Genomic DNA, 15,397 nt, shown 5'->3' with positions numbered 1-15,397 from the left:
TTTTGCATTGTACGATAGATTATATGTTACATACGTACATGACACACGGATTCGGGAATAGGGAATAGGGAATAGTTTATTCCGAATCCCCGATCGATATCTTAGAGTGATCCTTCCAATGTCTTTATATTTGATTTCATATAGGTACTTGATAGTAACAAATAATGACATTTTTGTTGTCGGTTGTTGTTGATGATTATGGGTTGCTATGGTTTTCTACTCTCATATTTCTGTCGTATGTATGCTTCGCATCGGTCATATTAAACGCACCCATAATATTATATCATATTATCATATTTAATTAACTAACTAACTATTTATTTATTTACGATATTTCGCTTCACACTATCCATCCATCCATCTATCTATCTATCTATCGCGGGAGGGAGGGAGGCGCAGTGAGCGAGCGAGCGACCGATCGCGCCGTACCTATCGCAATCTATCGTTAGGTAACTAATTATTCGAATTGAACATTCTATTCTCGTGTCGTGCTTCCTTCTTCACCGTCGTGCACCGTGATACCGTGCACCATCGTCCGTCTGCTCGCCTGCTGCAGAACTTCGTGAACACCGCCGACTGCATCGAGCACCGCGGGGCCGCCGCCGTCGTCTTCGCCCGATACAGTAATGTTTGTATGCCGCGATCGTCTTGTGCTAACTCCGGCCGACTCGGGGGCGGATCGCGACGCCCGCGGGGGCGCCAGGGGCCCGCGGCCGATTGCAAACGCGAGAAGGTATATCGACGCGCCGGACGAAGGCTCGATCGTCGGAATCTGATAATTTTTAACGAATCTACGGCCATTTTCCCGACACGTTATGTGCGCGCGCGGACACAATTCCAATTTGAAACGCATCCCGCGAGCCCGAGAACAGACTCGCGACCATTCGCCCGCTTTGAAACGACAGACAGATCGGTGGGCGGCGCAACCGCCCACCCCTGAACCCCCTCGCTAGGGCGGCGGCTGCGAAAAATTGAAAAATATCGAGAGATCGAAGCAAAAATGCCGGTGCAATTCGTGACTAAAATCGCCGATCTAGACGAACGTCATCTCTGAGAGCGGCGTTCGCACATCGGTACTGCGGCACCCGTCTCGCTCTCGCCGTATACAATCCGCGAGCCGTTCGAGTCGTTTCACTCTAGCGCATCGTACAGATAGATAGCAAGCAGAATATACGCCGCGATATAATATAATATAATTTAATATTATATTTCATTCTACTATTCAATCAATCGAATAACGCAAAGATGGCAGATACAGCAGCACCCGTCACCGCTTCGCCGGTGCCCTCTACCCCCGCGAAGAAATCGGCAGCAGGCAAAGCCGCGAAGAAGCCCAAGGTCAAGCCGACGCATCCCAAGACCTCTGAGATGGTCAACAGCGCCATCAAAGAGCTGAAAGAGCGCGCCGGATCCTCCCTGCAGGCGATCAAAAAATACATCTCGGCCAACTACAAGGTGGACGCCGACAAGCTGGCGCCATTCATCAAGAAATACCTGAAGGGTGCCGTCGAATCCGGCGCCCTAGTGCAGACCAAAGGCAAGGGGGCCTCCGGTTCGTTCAAACTGGAAGCCGGCAAGGCCAAATCTGCGGGCGGCTCCGCCTCTGGCAAGAAGCCCGCCGCGAAGAAATCGCGCCCTGCCTCATCCAAGGAGAAGAAGGGCGCCGCGGCCGGCGGAGGCAAGTCTTCGGCCGCAGCCGCAAAGAAGAAGCCCGCGACCGCCATGAGAAAGTCGTCGGCTCCTCTCGAAACCGCGGCCAGATCGGCCGCAGCCGCCAAGAAAGCCGCCTCCCCCAAGAAGGCCGCCCCCGCCGCCAAGAAGGCCGCCAAGCCCAAGACCCCCACCAAGGCGAAGAAGTCAGCCAAGCCGCCCACCAAGAAGCCGAAGGCGCCTAAGCCCAAGAAGGCCGCTGCGAAGAAGCCCGCCGCGAAGAAAGCCGCTGCGAAGAAGTAAGAAGCCGCGATCGAATCTAATCTAATCATCACGATGACGATGATGCGACGACGGCAGCCCGGGAAGGGGGGTATCTCGGGTGGATGACGACGACGACAATAGACGAGATGAATGAGGATAGAGATGGAGATGAATAATACGCGCTCGCTCGCATTTTATTGAAACAAAAGCCCTTTTCAGGGCTACCAACACAATTCAGGTGTCGACTGATATCGAACACGTAGATACGTCGTTATTTCTTTATTCAATTCGTATAGGTACTCCATACGTAAATTGCATAATATTATTACATTGTCTTATGTCAAGACGAATACTCACTCACCTAGCTAAAATTTAAAATTAACACTAAATTCATTTTTTTTTTTTTTTTTTTGATTTGGTTAGGTTTGATTTGACTGAGTTAGGTTTGATTTGATTAAGTTAGGTTTGATGTGAACAGGTTAGGTTTGATTTGATCAGGTTAGGTTTGATTTGATTAGGTTAGGTTTAATTTGATTAAGTTAGGTTTGATTTGATTAGGTTAGGTTTGATTTGATTAGGTTAGGTTTGTTTTGGTTAGGTTAGGTTTGATTTGATTTGATTAGGTTAGGTTTGATTTGACTGAGTTAGGTTTGATTTGATTAAGTTAGGTTTGATGTGAACAGGTTAGGTTTGATTTGATCAGGTTAGGTTTGATTTGATTAGGTTAGGTTTAATTTGATTAAGTTAGGTTTGATTTGATTAGGTTAGGTTTGATGTGAACAGGTTAGGTTTGATTTGATCAGGTTAGGTTTGATTTGATTAGGTTAGGTTTAATTTGATTAAGTTAGGTTTGATTTGATTAAGTTAGGTTTGATGTGAACAGGTTAGGTTTGATTTGATCAGGTTAGGTTTGATTTGATTAGGTTAGGTTTAATTTGATTAAGTTAGGTTTGATTTGATTAAGTTAGGTTTGATGTGAACAGGTTAGGTTTGATTTGATCAGGTTAGGTTTGATTTGATTAGGTTAGGTTTAATTTGATTAAGTTAGGTTTGATTTGATTAAGTTAGGTTTGATGTGAACAGGTTAGGTTTGATTTGATCAGGTTAGGTTTGATTTGATTAGGTTAGGTTTGATTTGATCAGGTTAGGTTTGATTTGATTAGGTTACGTTTGTTTTGGTTAGGTTAGGTTTGATTTGATTAGGTTAGGTTAGGTTAGGTTAGGTTTGATTTGATTAAGTTAGGTTTGATTTGATTAGGTTAGGTTTGATTTGGTTAGGTTAGGTTTACCTAACCTAACCAAATCAAACCTAACCTAACCTAATAACCTAACCTAACCTAACCAAATCAAACCTAACCTAACCTAATAACCTAACCTAACCAAATCAAACCTAACCTAATCAAATCAAACCTAACTTAATCAAATCAAACCTAACTCAATCAAATCAAACCTAACCTAATCAAATCAAACCTAACCCAATCAAATCAAACCTAACCTGATCAAATCAAACCTAACCTAATAACCTAACCTAACCTAACCTAACCAAATCAAACCTAACCTAATCAAATCAAATCAAACCTAACTCAATCAAATCAAACCTAACCTAATCAAATCAAACCTAACCTAATAACCTAACCTAACCTAACCAAATCAAACCTAACTTAATCAAATCAAACCTAACCTAATCAAATCAAACCTAACCTAATAACCTAACCTAACCTAACCTAACCAAATCAAACCTAACCTAATCAAATCAAACCTAACTTAATCAAATCAAACCTAAGCTAATCAAATCAAACCTAACCTGACCAAATCAAACCTAACCTAATCAAATCAAACCTAACTCAATCAAATCAAACCTAACCTAATCAAATCAAACCTAACCTAATAACCTAACCTAACCAAATCAAACCTAATGACGATACCCCAGTCCTGGAATAGTCTCAAAGGTACTTCATCTTCAACCGGTCCTGCCCTCGGACCGATTAAGAACCTTCGTTTGGCTAGCTCGGTCCTATTCGGGGAGAGGGTGATCAACTAATGTTCTTGATTGACACTTTTGGAATACACTTAATCAATATTATTTAACTTTATATTATTTAGAATCACCACCTTAGTAATAGGTTGGTGTCTAGGCTATTAATTATCCGATTGACTTTCAAATCGAATTTATTTTCGTAAATATTTACATAAACGTCAAAGACAGCTGACTATCTGTCACTTTCCTTAGTATCAGATGTTTTTCGTAAAATGTTTCGTTGATTATTTTCAAAATAAAATTAATTGACAAATTTGTTTGCAAAGTTAATTGACAGATCTAAAGAACAATTCTTATTTGTAAATTAGGAAAGCAACCGAGTCCTTAGACTTACATTATCAGAATTTCCATTTTCGAAATTCCTTCATTTAACTTTTACAAAAGTAGGTACTTAAATTGGTACCCTTTTTATTACGATTCGAAATATTAATTGTAATATTATTAATACTTTGAAAACCCTAAGTCGGTTTTTTAAAATGGATATCGAAATTTTCAAAATTTATCAAAATTACAGTGTTCGATGGTTATTTATTGACATTATTAATCAATTAAAATATTATTAGTATAATTGTCTTAATCGTGTGTTTAGATTATATTTAATAGTGGCGACGAATACATTACCAAATCTAACCTAACTTAATCAAATCAAATCTAACCTGTCAAAATCAAACCTAACCTAAGCAAATCAAACATATTTTCAGTTCAGAAACGTATAAAATAAATTGTATTTCACCTCCACCCTTCTATGCACACACCACTGCATGCATTATTACTGCGATACTATACGAATGCAAACGGATCGAACGAAATAGACATGGTGGCCCTGAAAAGGGCCGTTTGTATGCGAGTAGATAGATATATTCACATAATAATAGTTAAGCGGGCATAGCATTAAAACCAACCCACTCATCCATCATTATATTGTAGTAGTCAGTCTGTATTGTATCAAGACGAGATGGTATCGTATCGTATTGGCCAGCTTAGCCGCCGAAACCGTACAGGGTGCGACCCTGTCTCTTCAGGGCGTACACGACGTCCATGGCGGTGACGGTCTTCCTCTTCGCGTGCTCCGTGTAGGTGACGGCGTCCCTGATGACGTTCTCGAGGAACACCTTCAGGACTCCTCGGGTCTCTTCGTAAATCAAGCCAGATATGCGCTTGACTCCGCCGCGACGTGCCAGACGACGGATCGCAGGCTTCGTGATGCCCTGGATGTTATCGCGAAGAACCTTCCTGTGACGCTTGGCGCCACCTTTTCCCAATCCCTTTCCTCCTTTACCGCGACCGGTCATCTTGTATGCGTGTCAAAAAGTGGATGATGTCAAAAATCGAAACGATGCGATGCGATGCGCTCACTGCGGCCGCCAGACGAATTATGAATCTTTTAATTTTCTGACGTCTCTTTTTATAGACGCGCGTATGCGACGTCTCGCTCCCTCTTCCTTGCGAATTCAAGGCGCGGGCGAGTGCGTCTCGCTCTGGCGCGCCGCGGCGCAACCACGCCCAGTGCTGCGCATTTCGCGCAAAGCGAGTGCGCAATAAAGATAACGGCTATTAATAATAATTGCGGAATAGAATAAAAAAGGATATTTAAAAAAAAAATGAACTTTCAGGCAATATTTCGACCTCAAAACGATACGCCGACGAAAGTGATCACCCCCCACTGTTCCGCCGAAGGCGACCGCGTCGACCAATCGCAGCGAGCGGATCTCTCTATATAAGTCACCGAGTAGGCTCGCGCGCGCACTCCTCGTTGAACGCTCGTTTCAGAACCTACTACTTTGAAGAAGAAGAAGAAAAAGACATGGCTCGTACCAAGCAGACTGCCCGAAAATCCACCGGCGGAAAAGCTCCCCGCAAACAGCTCGCCACGAAGGCCGCGAGGAAAAGCGCGCCGGCCACAGGAGGCGTGAAGAAGCCCCATCGTTACAGGCCCGGTACGGTCGCTCTCCGTGAGATCCGTCGCTATCAGAAGAGCACTGAGCTCCTCATCCGCAAGCTGCCCTTCCAGCGACTGGTGCGCGAGATCGCTCAAGATTTCAAGACCGATCTGCGCTTCCAGAGCTCCGCCGTCATGGCGCTGCAGGAGGCCAGCGAGGCGTACCTCGTCGGTCTATTCGAGGACACGAACCTTTGCGCCATCCACGCCAAACGCGTCACCATCATGCCCAAGGATATCCAGCTGGCGAGACGAATCCGCGGCGAACGCGCTTAAAAATTAAAAAAAATAATAATATTTATCATACCCATCTATCTATCTATCACAAAAGGCCCTTTTCAGGGCCGCAAATTTTTTGACATTCGAATGTTTACGCATCCGTGAGCGATCGATCGGTCGTTATGTGCCTGTAATAATAGTAGTATATTATTATACTACCTACTTGGCTATCTATTTTCCAAGTAAGTATAATATAATATCATTCTGCGTGTTTCCACTATTTTTGGATAAATAGTTTTGTAAGTAATTTTGCGTCTGTTGTAATTGTTCAATTGAACAGTCGATATTAAATAAAATATACTTAGGTGCCATGCCACCTAATAATATAATATAATATAATAACGCAACGCGTGCGAGGTGAGATTCATCAAATAATATCTACCCTCATAATATTAATTAAACAGCCTCTTATCATATCTTACATAGATGCTCCTCACCTATATAAATAGGTACATATATCACAATCATTATCCTACAAAACTATTTAAACTACTGAAACCGCCAATCTTAACAAACAAGAGATCGACGCATCTCTATCTCCTCATGAATTACTACGAAATTATATACCTACTTTTTATTTTAGATGTATTTTCAAATATTGAATTTGCAGAACATTTATTGTAACATGGACAGTACTCTCTGTATTGCGCTAATACCTATAATAATAACAATTTCAATAATGTCCTACTGTCGATGAATAATTAATTATTTCAATCAATTTTATAAGCAACACAATAACGAGCTCGACACGGATACGCTACCACTCGAATTTGAATAAAAATGGCGGCCCTGAAAAGGGCCTTTTGTACGACGATAGATGGATTAATATGCATGTAATCTTTATATTTTTTTTTTTTTTTTTACGCCTTCTTCTCAGTCTTCTTGGGCAAGAGCACCGCCTGGATGTTGGGCAGCACTCCTCCCTGGGCGATGGTGACGCCGGAGAGCAGCTTGTTCAGCTCCTCGTCGTTGCGGATGGCGAGCTGCAAATGACGAGGGATAATCCTGGTCTTCTTGTTGTCGCGGGCCGCGTTTCCCGCCAACTCGAGTACTTCGGCGGCGAGGTATTCCATGACGGCGGCCAGGTACACCGGCGCACCGGCACCCACCCTCTCGGCGTAGTTTCCCTTGCGCAGGAGCCTGTGTATGCGACCGACGGGGAACTGGAGTCCAGCGCGATTCGAACGAGACTTTGCCTTTCCCTTGACTTTACCGCCTTTTCCGCGACCAGACATGGCGAGACGGGGTAGTGTTGAAAATTAACTGTGCGAAAGAAGCGTCGACCTGAATCGACGGACGGTCCTTTGTGAAGTTTGTTAGAATTTTTTTTCCACGCGGTATTGCCGTGCTGCGGTGCGCCCGCAGCGGGAGATGTGCGGCGCATCACGCGACTCGCAAAGCCGCGCGCCGTTCGCTCTACACAGTGATGGGAAGCGGTAAAAAAATGTTTTCGGCGCATTCTCACTCGAGCCACCGCCGCCGATTGACACCGCACACACCTACCTAATCTATCTATCGTTATCGTAATACCCGTCGCCGATCATCATGCCGCCCAAGACTAGCGGAAAGGCCGCCAAGAAATCCGGCAAAGCCCAGAAGAACATCTCCAAGGGAGACAAGAAGAAGACAAAGAGGAGGAGGAAGGAGAGTTACGCAATCTACATCTACAAGGTGCTCAAGCAGGTGCACCCCGACACCGGAATCTCCAGTAAGGCGATGAGCATCATGAACAGCTTCGTCAACGACATCTTCGAGAGGATCGCCGCCGAAGCGTCGCGCCTCGCCCACTACAACAAGCGCTCCACCATCACCAGCAGGGAGATCCAGACCGCCGTCAGGCTCCTTCTGCCCGGAGAGCTCGCCAAGCACGCCGTCAGCGAAGGAACAAAGGCAGTCACCAAATACACCAGCTCCAAGTGAAGTCGATGAAAATGAAGAAAGAAGAAAGAAGAAAGAAAAACAAAAACCCATCAGCAAAGGCCCTTTTAAGGGCCGCCAATATTTTCAAATCGAATTGATCGAATCGCATGTTTCGCTATCAATATTTATGCCAGGCAGGAAAAATAAATAAATAAATCGACTGACCGCCCACCTATTGTAATAATAATACGAATATTTGTTACAATAATTATCTTGTATCTACGCTTATAATTATTATTATATCACTATCCAACACACCGTATTATTATAAACTAGACTAGATAACTAACTGAGCCCGCCACGAAGGATGATATGATAGGAAAATAATAAGAATCGATGTATCTGTGAATAATTTTATTATTATTCAGTAATATACAACAATAAGTCATCATTATACTATTAATAATATTATCCATACATCTTAGGTGCATGGAATGCATGCGTGCGTGCGTGCGTGCGTGCATCTGAAAAAGAAAACATCACATTAGATTTAGGTACCTACATAACATGATATTACACATCTGTTTGTTATTTCATCGATCCTTCGATATGCGATCTGCGATACATAAATAATGCGAATCGGATAATTTTGCATTGTACGATAGATTATATGTTACATACGTACATGACACACGGATTCGGGAATAGGGAATAGGGAATAGTTTATTCCGAATCCCCGATCGATATCTTAGAGTGATCCTTCCAATGTCTTTATATTTGATTTCATATAGGTACTTGATAGTAACAAATAATGACATTTTTGTTGTCGGTTGTTGTTGATGATTATGGGTTGCTATGGTTTTCTACTCTCATATTTCTGTCGTATGTATGCTTCGCATCGGTCATATTAAACGCACCCATAATATTATATCATATTATCATATTTAATTAACTAACTAACTATTTATTTATTTACGATATTTCGCTTCACACTATCCATCCATCCATCTATCTATCTATCTATCGCGGGAGGGAGGGAGGCGCAGTGAGCGAGCGAGCGACCGATCGCGCCGTACCTATCGCAATCTATCGTTAGGTAACTAATTATTCGAATTGAACATTCTATTCTCGTGTCGTGCTTCCTTCTTCACCGTCGTGCACCGTGATACCGTGCACCATCGTCCGTCTGCTCGCCTGCTGCAGAACTTCGTGAACACCGCCGACTGCATCGAGCACCGCGGGGCCGCCGCCGTCGTCTTCGCCCGATACAGTAATGTTTGTATGCCGCGATCGTCTTGTGCTAACTCCGGCCGACTCGGGGGCGGATCGCGACGCCCGCGGGGGCGCCAGGGGCCCGCGGCCGATTGCAAACGCGAGAAGGTATATCGACGCGCCGGACGAAGGCTCGATCGTCGGAATCTGATAATTTTTAACGAATCTACGGCCATTTTCCCGACACGTTATGTGCGCGCGCGGACACAATTCCAATTTGAAACGCATCCCGCGAGCCCGAGAACAGACTCGCGACCATTCGCCCGCTTTGAAACGACAGACAGATCGGTGGGCGGCGCAACCGCCCACCCCTGAACCCCCTCGCTAGGGCGGCGGCTGCGAAAAATTGAAAAATATCGAGAGATCGAAGCAAAAATGCCGGTGCAATTCGTGACTAAAATCGCCGATCTAGACGAACGTCATCTCTGAGAGCGGCGTTCGCACATCGGTACTGCGGCACCCGTCTCGCTCTCGCCGTATACAATCCGCGAGCCGTTCGAGTCGTTTCACTCTAGCGCATCGTACAGATAGATAGCAAGCAGAATATACGCCGCGATATAATATAATATAATTTAATATTATATTTCATTCTACTATTCAATCAATCGAATAACGCAAAGATGGCAGATACAGCAGCACCCGTCACCGCTTCGCCGGTGCCCTCTACCCCCGCGAAGAAATCGGCAGCAGGCAAAGCCGCGAAGAAGCCCAAGGTCAAGCCGACGCATCCCAAGACCTCTGAGATGGTCAACAGCGCCATCAAAGAGCTGAAAGAGCGCGCCGGATCCTCCCTGCAGGCGATCAAAAAATACATCTCGGCCAACTACAAGGTGGACGCCGACAAGCTGGCGCCATTCATCAAGAAATACCTGAAGGGTGCCGTCGAATCCGGCGCCCTAGTGCAGACCAAAGGCAAGGGGGCCTCCGGTTCGTTCAAACTGGAAGCCGGCAAGGCCAAATCTGCGGGCGGCTCCGCCTCTGGCAAGAAGCCCGCCGCGAAGAAATCGCGCCCTGCCTCATCCAAGGAGAAGAAGGGCGCCGCGGCCGGCGGAGGCAAGTCTTCGGCCGCAGCCGCAAAGAAGAAGCCCGCGACCGCCATGAGAAAGTCGTCGGCTCCTCTCGAAACCGCGGCCAGATCGGCCGCAGCCGCCAAGAAAGCCGCCTCCCCCAAGAAGGCCGCCCCCGCCGCCAAGAAGGCCGCCAAGCCCAAGACCCCCACCAAGGCGAAGAAGTCAGCCAAGCCGCCCACCAAGAAGCCGAAGGCGCCTAAGCCCAAGAAGGCCGCTGCGAAGAAGCCCGCCGCGAAGAAAGCCGCTGCGAAGAAGTAAGAAGCCGCGATCGAATCTAATCTAATCATCACGATGACGATGATGCGACGACGGCAGCCCGGGAAGGGGGGTATCTCGGGTGGATGACGACGACGACAATAGACGAGATGAATGAGGATAGAGATGGAGATGAATAATACGCGCTCGCTCGCATTTTATTGAAACAAAAGCCCTTTTCAGGGCTACCAACACAATTCAGGTGTCGACTGATATCGAACACGTAGATACGTCGTTATTTCTTTATTCAATTCGTATAGGTACTCCATACGTAAATTGCATAATATTATTACATTGTCTTATGTCAAGACGAATACTCACTCACCTAGCTAAAATTTAAAATTAACACTAAATTCATTTTTTTTTTTTTTTTTTTGATTTGGTTAGGTTTGATTTGACTGAGTTAGGTTTGATTTGATTAAGTTAGGTTTGATGTGAACAGGTTAGGTTTGATTTGATCAGGTTAGGTTTGATTTGATTAGGTTAGGTTTAATTTGATTAAGTTAGGTTTGATTTGATTAGGTTAGGTTTGATTTGATTAGGTTAGGTTTGTTTTGGTTAGGTTAGGTTTGATTTGATTTGATTAGGTTAGGTTTGATTTGACTGAGTTAGGTTTGATTTGATTAAGTTAGGTTTGATGTGAACAGGTTAGGTTTGATTTGATCAGGTTAGGTTTGATTTGATTAGGTTAGGTTTAATTTGATTAAGTTAGGTTTGATTTGATTAGGTTAGGTTTGATGTGAACAGGTTAGGTTTGATTTGATCAGGTTAGGTTTGATTTGATTAGGTTAGGTTTAATTTGATTAAGTTAGGTTTGATTTGATTAAGTTAGGTTTGATGTGAACAGGTTAGGTTTGATTTGATCAGGTTAGGTTTGATTTGATTAGGTTAGGTTTAATTTGATTAAGTTAGGTTTGATTTGATTAAGTTAGGTTTGATGTGAACAGGTTAGGTTTGATTTGATCAGGTTAGGTTTGATTTGATTAGGTTAGGTTTAATTTGATTAAGTTAGGTTTGATTTGATTAAGTTAGGTTTGATGTGAACAGGTTAGGTTTGATTTGATCAGGTTAGGTTTGATTTGATTAGGTTAGGTTTGATTTGATCAGGTTAGGTTTGATTTGATTAGGTTACGTTTGTTTTGGTTAGGTTAGGTTTGATTTGATTAGGTTAGGTTAGGTTAGGTTAGGTTTGATTTGATTAAGTTAGGTTTGATTTGATTAGGTTAGGTTTGATTTGGTTAGGTTAGGTTTACCTAACCTAACCAAATCAAACCTAACCTAACCTAATAACCTAACCTAACCTAACCAAATCAAACCTAACCTAACCTAATAACCTAACCTAACCAAATCAAACCTAACCTAATCAAATCAAACCTAACTTAATCAAATCAAACCTAACTCAATCAAATCAAACCTAACCTAATCAAATCAAACCTAACCCAATCAAATCAAACCTAACCTGATCAAATCAAACCTAACCTAATAACCTAACCTAACCTAACCTAACCAAATCAAACCTAACCTAATCAAATCAAATCAAACCTAACTCAATCAAATCAAACCTAACCTAATCAAATCAAACCTAACCTAATAACCTAACCTAACCTAACCAAATCAAACCTAACTTAATCAAATCAAACCTAACCTAATCAAATCAAACCTAACCTAATAACCTAACCTAACCTAACCTAACCAAATCAAACCTAACCTAATCAAATCAAACCTAACTTAATCAAATCAAACCTAAGCTAATCAAATCAAACCTAACCTGACCAAATCAAACCTAACCTAATCAAATCAAACCTAACTCAATCAAATCAAACCTAACCTAATCAAATCAAACCTAACCTAATAACCTAACCTAACCAAATCAAACCTAATGACGATACCCCAGTCCTGGAATAGTCTCAAAGGTACTTCATCTTCAACCGGTCCTGCCCTCGGACCGATTAAGAACCTTCGTTTGGCTAGCTCGGTCCTATTCGGGGAGAGGGTGATCAACTAATGTTCTTGATTGACACTTTTGGAATACACTTAATCAATATTATTTAACTTTATATTATTTAGAATCACCACCTTAGTAATAGGTTGGTGTCTAGGCTATTAATTATCCGATTGACTTTCAAATCGAATTTATTTTCGTAAATATTTACATAAACGTCAAAGACAGCTGACTATCTGTCACTTTCCTTAGTATCAGATGTTTTTCGTAAAATGTTTCGTTGATTATTTTCAAAATAAAATTAATTGACAAATTTGTTTGCAAAGTTAATTGACAGATCTAAAGAACAATTCTTATTTGTAAATTAGGAAAGCAACCGAGTCCTTAGACTTACATTATCAGAATTTCCATTTTCGAAATTCCTTCATTTAACTTTTACAAAAGTAGGTACTTAAATTGGTACCCTTTTTATTACGATTCGAAATATTAATTGTAATATTATTAATACTTTGAAAACCCTAAGTCGGTTTTTTAAAATGGATATCGAAATTTTCAAAATTTATCAAAATTACAGTGTTCGATGGTTATTTATTGACATTATTAATCAATTAAAATATTATTAGTATAATTGTCTTAATCGTGTGTTTAGATTATATTTAATAGTGGCGACGAATACATTACCAAATCTAACCTAACTTAATCAAATCAAATCTAACCTGTCAAAATCAAACCTAACCTAAGCAAATCAAACATATTTTCAGTTCAGAAACGTATAAAATAAATTGTATTTCACCTCCACCCTTCTATGCACACACCACTGCATGCATTATTACTGCGATACTATACGAATGCAAACGGATCGAACGAAATAGACATGGTGGCCCTGAAAAGGGCCGTTTGTATGCGAGTAGATAGATATATTCACATAATAATAGTTAAGCGGGCATAGCATTAAAACCAACCCACTCATCCATCATTATATTGTAGTAGTCAGTCTGTATTGTATCAAGACGAGATGGTATCGTATCGTATTGGCCAGCTTAGCCGCCGAAACCGTACAGGGTGCGACCCTGTCTCTTCAGGGCGTACACGACGTCCATGGCGGTGACGGTCTTCCTCTTCGCGTGCTCCGTGTAGGTGACGGCGTCCCTGATGACGTTCTCGAGGAACACCTTCAGGACTCCTCGGGTCTCTTCGTAAATCAAGCCAGATATGCGCTTGACTCCGCCGCGACGTGCCAGACGACGGATCGCAGGCTTCGTGATGCCCTGGATGTTATCGCGAAGAACCTTCCTGTGACGCTTGGCGCCACCTTTTCCCAATCCCTTTCCTCCTTTACCGCGACCGGTCATCTTGTATGCGTGTCAAAAAGTGGATGATGTCAAAAATCGAAACGATGCGATGCGATGCGCTCACTGCGGCCGCCAGACGAATTATGAATCTTTTAATTTTCTGACGTCTCTTTTTATAGACGCGCGTATGCGACGTCTCGCTCCCTCTTCCTTGCGAATTCAAGGCGCGGGCGAGTGCGTCTCGCTCTGGCGCGCCGCGGCGCAACCACGCCCAGTGCTGCGCATTTCGCGCAAAGCGAGTGCGCAATAAAGATAACGGCTATTAATAATAATTGCGGAATAGAATAAAAAAGGATATTTAAAAAAAAAATGAACTTTCAGGCAATATTTCGACCTCAAAACGATACGCCGACGAAAGTGATCACCCCCCACTGTTCCGCCGAAGGCGACCGCGTCGACCAATCGCAGCGAGCGGATCTCTCTATATAAGTCACCGAGTAGGCTCGCGCGCGCACTCCTCGTTGAACGCTCGTTTCAGAACCTACTACTTTGAAGAAGAAGAAGAAAAAGACATGGCTCGTACCAAGCAGACTGCCCGAAAATCCACCGGCGGAAAAGCTCCCCGCAAACAGCTCGCCACGAAGGCCGCGAGGAAAAGCGCGCCGGCCACAGGAGGCGTGAAGAAGCCCCATCGTTACAGGCCCGGTACGGTCGCTCTCCGTGAGATCCGTCGCTATCAGAAGAGCACTGAGCTCCTCATCCGCAAGCTGCCCTTCCAGCGACTGGTGCGCGAGATCGCTCAAGATTTCAAGACCGATCTGCGCTTCCAGAGCTCCGCCGTCATGGCGCTGCAGGAGGCCAGCGAGGCGTACCTCGTCGGTCTATTCGAGGACACGAACCTTTGCGCCATCCACGCCAAACGCGTCACCATCATGCCCAAGGATATCCAGCTGGCGAGACGAATCCGCGGCGAACGCGCTTAAAAATTAAAAAAAATAATAATATTTATCATACCCATCTATCTATCTATCACAAAAGGCCCTTTTCAGGGCCGCAAATTTTTTGACATTCGAATGTTTACGCATCCGTGAGCGATCGATCGGTCGTTATGTGCCTGTAATAATAGTAGTATATTATTATACTACCTACTTGGCTATCTATTTTCCAAGTAAGTATAATATAATATCATTCTGCGTGTTTCCACTATTTTTGGATAAATAGTTTTGTAAGTAATTTTGCGTCTGTTGTAATTGTTCAATTGAACAGTCGATATTAAATAAAATATACTTAGGTGCCATGCCACCTAATAATATAATATAATATAATAACGCAACGCGTGCGAGGTGAGATTCATCAAATAATATCTACCCTCATAATATTAATTAAACAGCCTCTTATCATATCTTACATAGATGCTCCTCACCTATATAAATAGGTACATATATCACAATCATTATCCTACAAAACTATTTAAACTACTGAAACCGCCAATCTTAACAAACAAGAGATCGACGCATCTCTATCTCCTCATGAATT

General features: G+C 43.3%; 8 protein-coding genes across 8 annotated transcripts; 5 read left to right on the top strand and 3 right to left on the bottom strand.

Annotated features, from left to right (window-relative positions):
• The first annotated feature begins 1,121 nt into the window (after window positions 1-1,121).
• Window positions 1,122-2,414, top strand: LOC147068639 (uncharacterized). The gene has a single exon (XM_085951929.1). It carries the CDS (start codon window positions 1,246-1,248, stop codon window positions 1,951-1,953), a length of 708 nt encoding a protein of 235 aa, XP_085808055.1. The 5' UTR covers window positions 1,122-1,245; the 3' UTR covers window positions 1,954-2,414.
• Window positions 2,415-4,923: 2,509 nt separating this feature from the next.
• LOC147068638 (histone H4) lies at window positions 4,924-5,277 on the bottom strand. Its single transcript, XM_085951911.1, has one exon. It carries the CDS (start codon window positions 5,242-5,244, stop codon window positions 4,933-4,935), a length of 312 nt encoding a protein of 103 aa, XP_085808037.1. The 5' UTR covers window positions 5,245-5,277; the 3' UTR covers window positions 4,924-4,932.
• A 479-nt stretch (window positions 5,278-5,756) lies between these two features.
• On the top strand, window positions 5,757-6,167 carry LOC147068637 (histone H3). Its single transcript, XM_085951933.1, has one exon. The coding sequence runs from the start codon at window positions 5,757-5,759 to the stop codon at window positions 6,165-6,167; it is 411 nt and encodes a 136-aa protein (XP_085808059.1).
• An 863-nt stretch (window positions 6,168-7,030) lies between these two features.
• Window positions 7,031-7,470, bottom strand: LOC147068636 (histone H2A). The gene has a single exon (XM_085951915.1). The coding sequence runs from the start codon at window positions 7,403-7,405 to the stop codon at window positions 7,031-7,033; it is 375 nt and encodes a 124-aa protein (XP_085808041.1). The 5' UTR covers window positions 7,406-7,470.
• A 177-nt stretch (window positions 7,471-7,647) lies between these two features.
• On the top strand, window positions 7,648-8,146 carry LOC147068635 (histone H2B-like). The gene has a single exon (XM_085951916.1). It carries the CDS (start codon window positions 7,716-7,718, stop codon window positions 8,088-8,090), a length of 375 nt encoding a protein of 124 aa, XP_085808042.1. The 5' UTR covers window positions 7,648-7,715; the 3' UTR covers window positions 8,091-8,146.
• Window positions 8,147-9,798: 1,652 nt separating this feature from the next.
• On the top strand, window positions 9,799-11,091 carry LOC147068634 (uncharacterized). Its single transcript, XM_085951914.1, has one exon. It carries the CDS (start codon window positions 9,923-9,925, stop codon window positions 10,628-10,630), a length of 708 nt encoding a protein of 235 aa, XP_085808040.1. The 5' UTR covers window positions 9,799-9,922; the 3' UTR covers window positions 10,631-11,091.
• Window positions 11,092-13,600: 2,509 nt separating this feature from the next.
• On the bottom strand, window positions 13,601-13,954 carry LOC147068633 (histone H4). Its single transcript, XM_085951912.1, has one exon. The coding sequence runs from the start codon at window positions 13,919-13,921 to the stop codon at window positions 13,610-13,612; it is 312 nt and encodes a 103-aa protein (XP_085808038.1). The 5' UTR covers window positions 13,922-13,954; the 3' UTR covers window positions 13,601-13,609.
• A 479-nt stretch (window positions 13,955-14,433) lies between these two features.
• Window positions 14,434-14,844, top strand: LOC147068632 (histone H3). The gene has a single exon (XM_085951934.1). It carries the CDS (start codon window positions 14,434-14,436, stop codon window positions 14,842-14,844), a length of 411 nt encoding a protein of 136 aa, XP_085808060.1.
• The last annotated feature ends 553 nt before the right edge of the window (window positions 14,845-15,397 follow it).

This window comes from Rhyacophila brunnea, unplaced genomic scaffold, assembly GCF_057557595.1.
Source record: "Rhyacophila brunnea isolate RB1 unplaced genomic scaffold, BYU_Rbru_1.0 scaffold_298, whole genome shotgun sequence".
NCBI lineage: Eukaryota > Metazoa > Arthropoda > Insecta > Trichoptera > Rhyacophilidae > Rhyacophila > Rhyacophila brunnea.
The sequence above is the reverse complement of the archived record's forward strand: the minus strand, read 5'-3'. Positions and strand labels throughout refer to the sequence as shown.

Bases quoted from the DNA above. Each gene is read 5' to 3' on its own strand.
- LOC147068639 (XM_085951929.1), top strand. From the start codon at position 1,246: ATGGCAGATACAGCAGCACCCGTCACCGCTTCGCCGGTGCCCTCTACC.
- LOC147068638 (XM_085951911.1), bottom strand. From the start codon at position 5,244: ATGACCGGTCGCGGTAAAGGAGGAAAGGGATTGGGAAAAGGTGGCGCC.
- LOC147068636 (XM_085951915.1), bottom strand. From the start codon at position 7,405: ATGTCTGGTCGCGGAAAAGGCGGTAAAGTCAAGGGAAAGGCAAAGTCT.
- LOC147068632 (XM_085951934.1), top strand. From the start codon at position 14,434: ATGGCTCGTACCAAGCAGACTGCCCGAAAATCCACCGGCGGAAAAGCT.
- LOC147068634 (XM_085951914.1), top strand. From the start codon at position 9,923: ATGGCAGATACAGCAGCACCCGTCACCGCTTCGCCGGTGCCCTCTACC.
- LOC147068637 (XM_085951933.1), top strand. From the start codon at position 5,757: ATGGCTCGTACCAAGCAGACTGCCCGAAAATCCACCGGCGGAAAAGCT.
- LOC147068633 (XM_085951912.1), bottom strand. From the start codon at position 13,921: ATGACCGGTCGCGGTAAAGGAGGAAAGGGATTGGGAAAAGGTGGCGCC.
- LOC147068635 (XM_085951916.1), top strand. From the start codon at position 7,716: ATGCCGCCCAAGACTAGCGGAAAGGCCGCCAAGAAATCCGGCAAAGCC.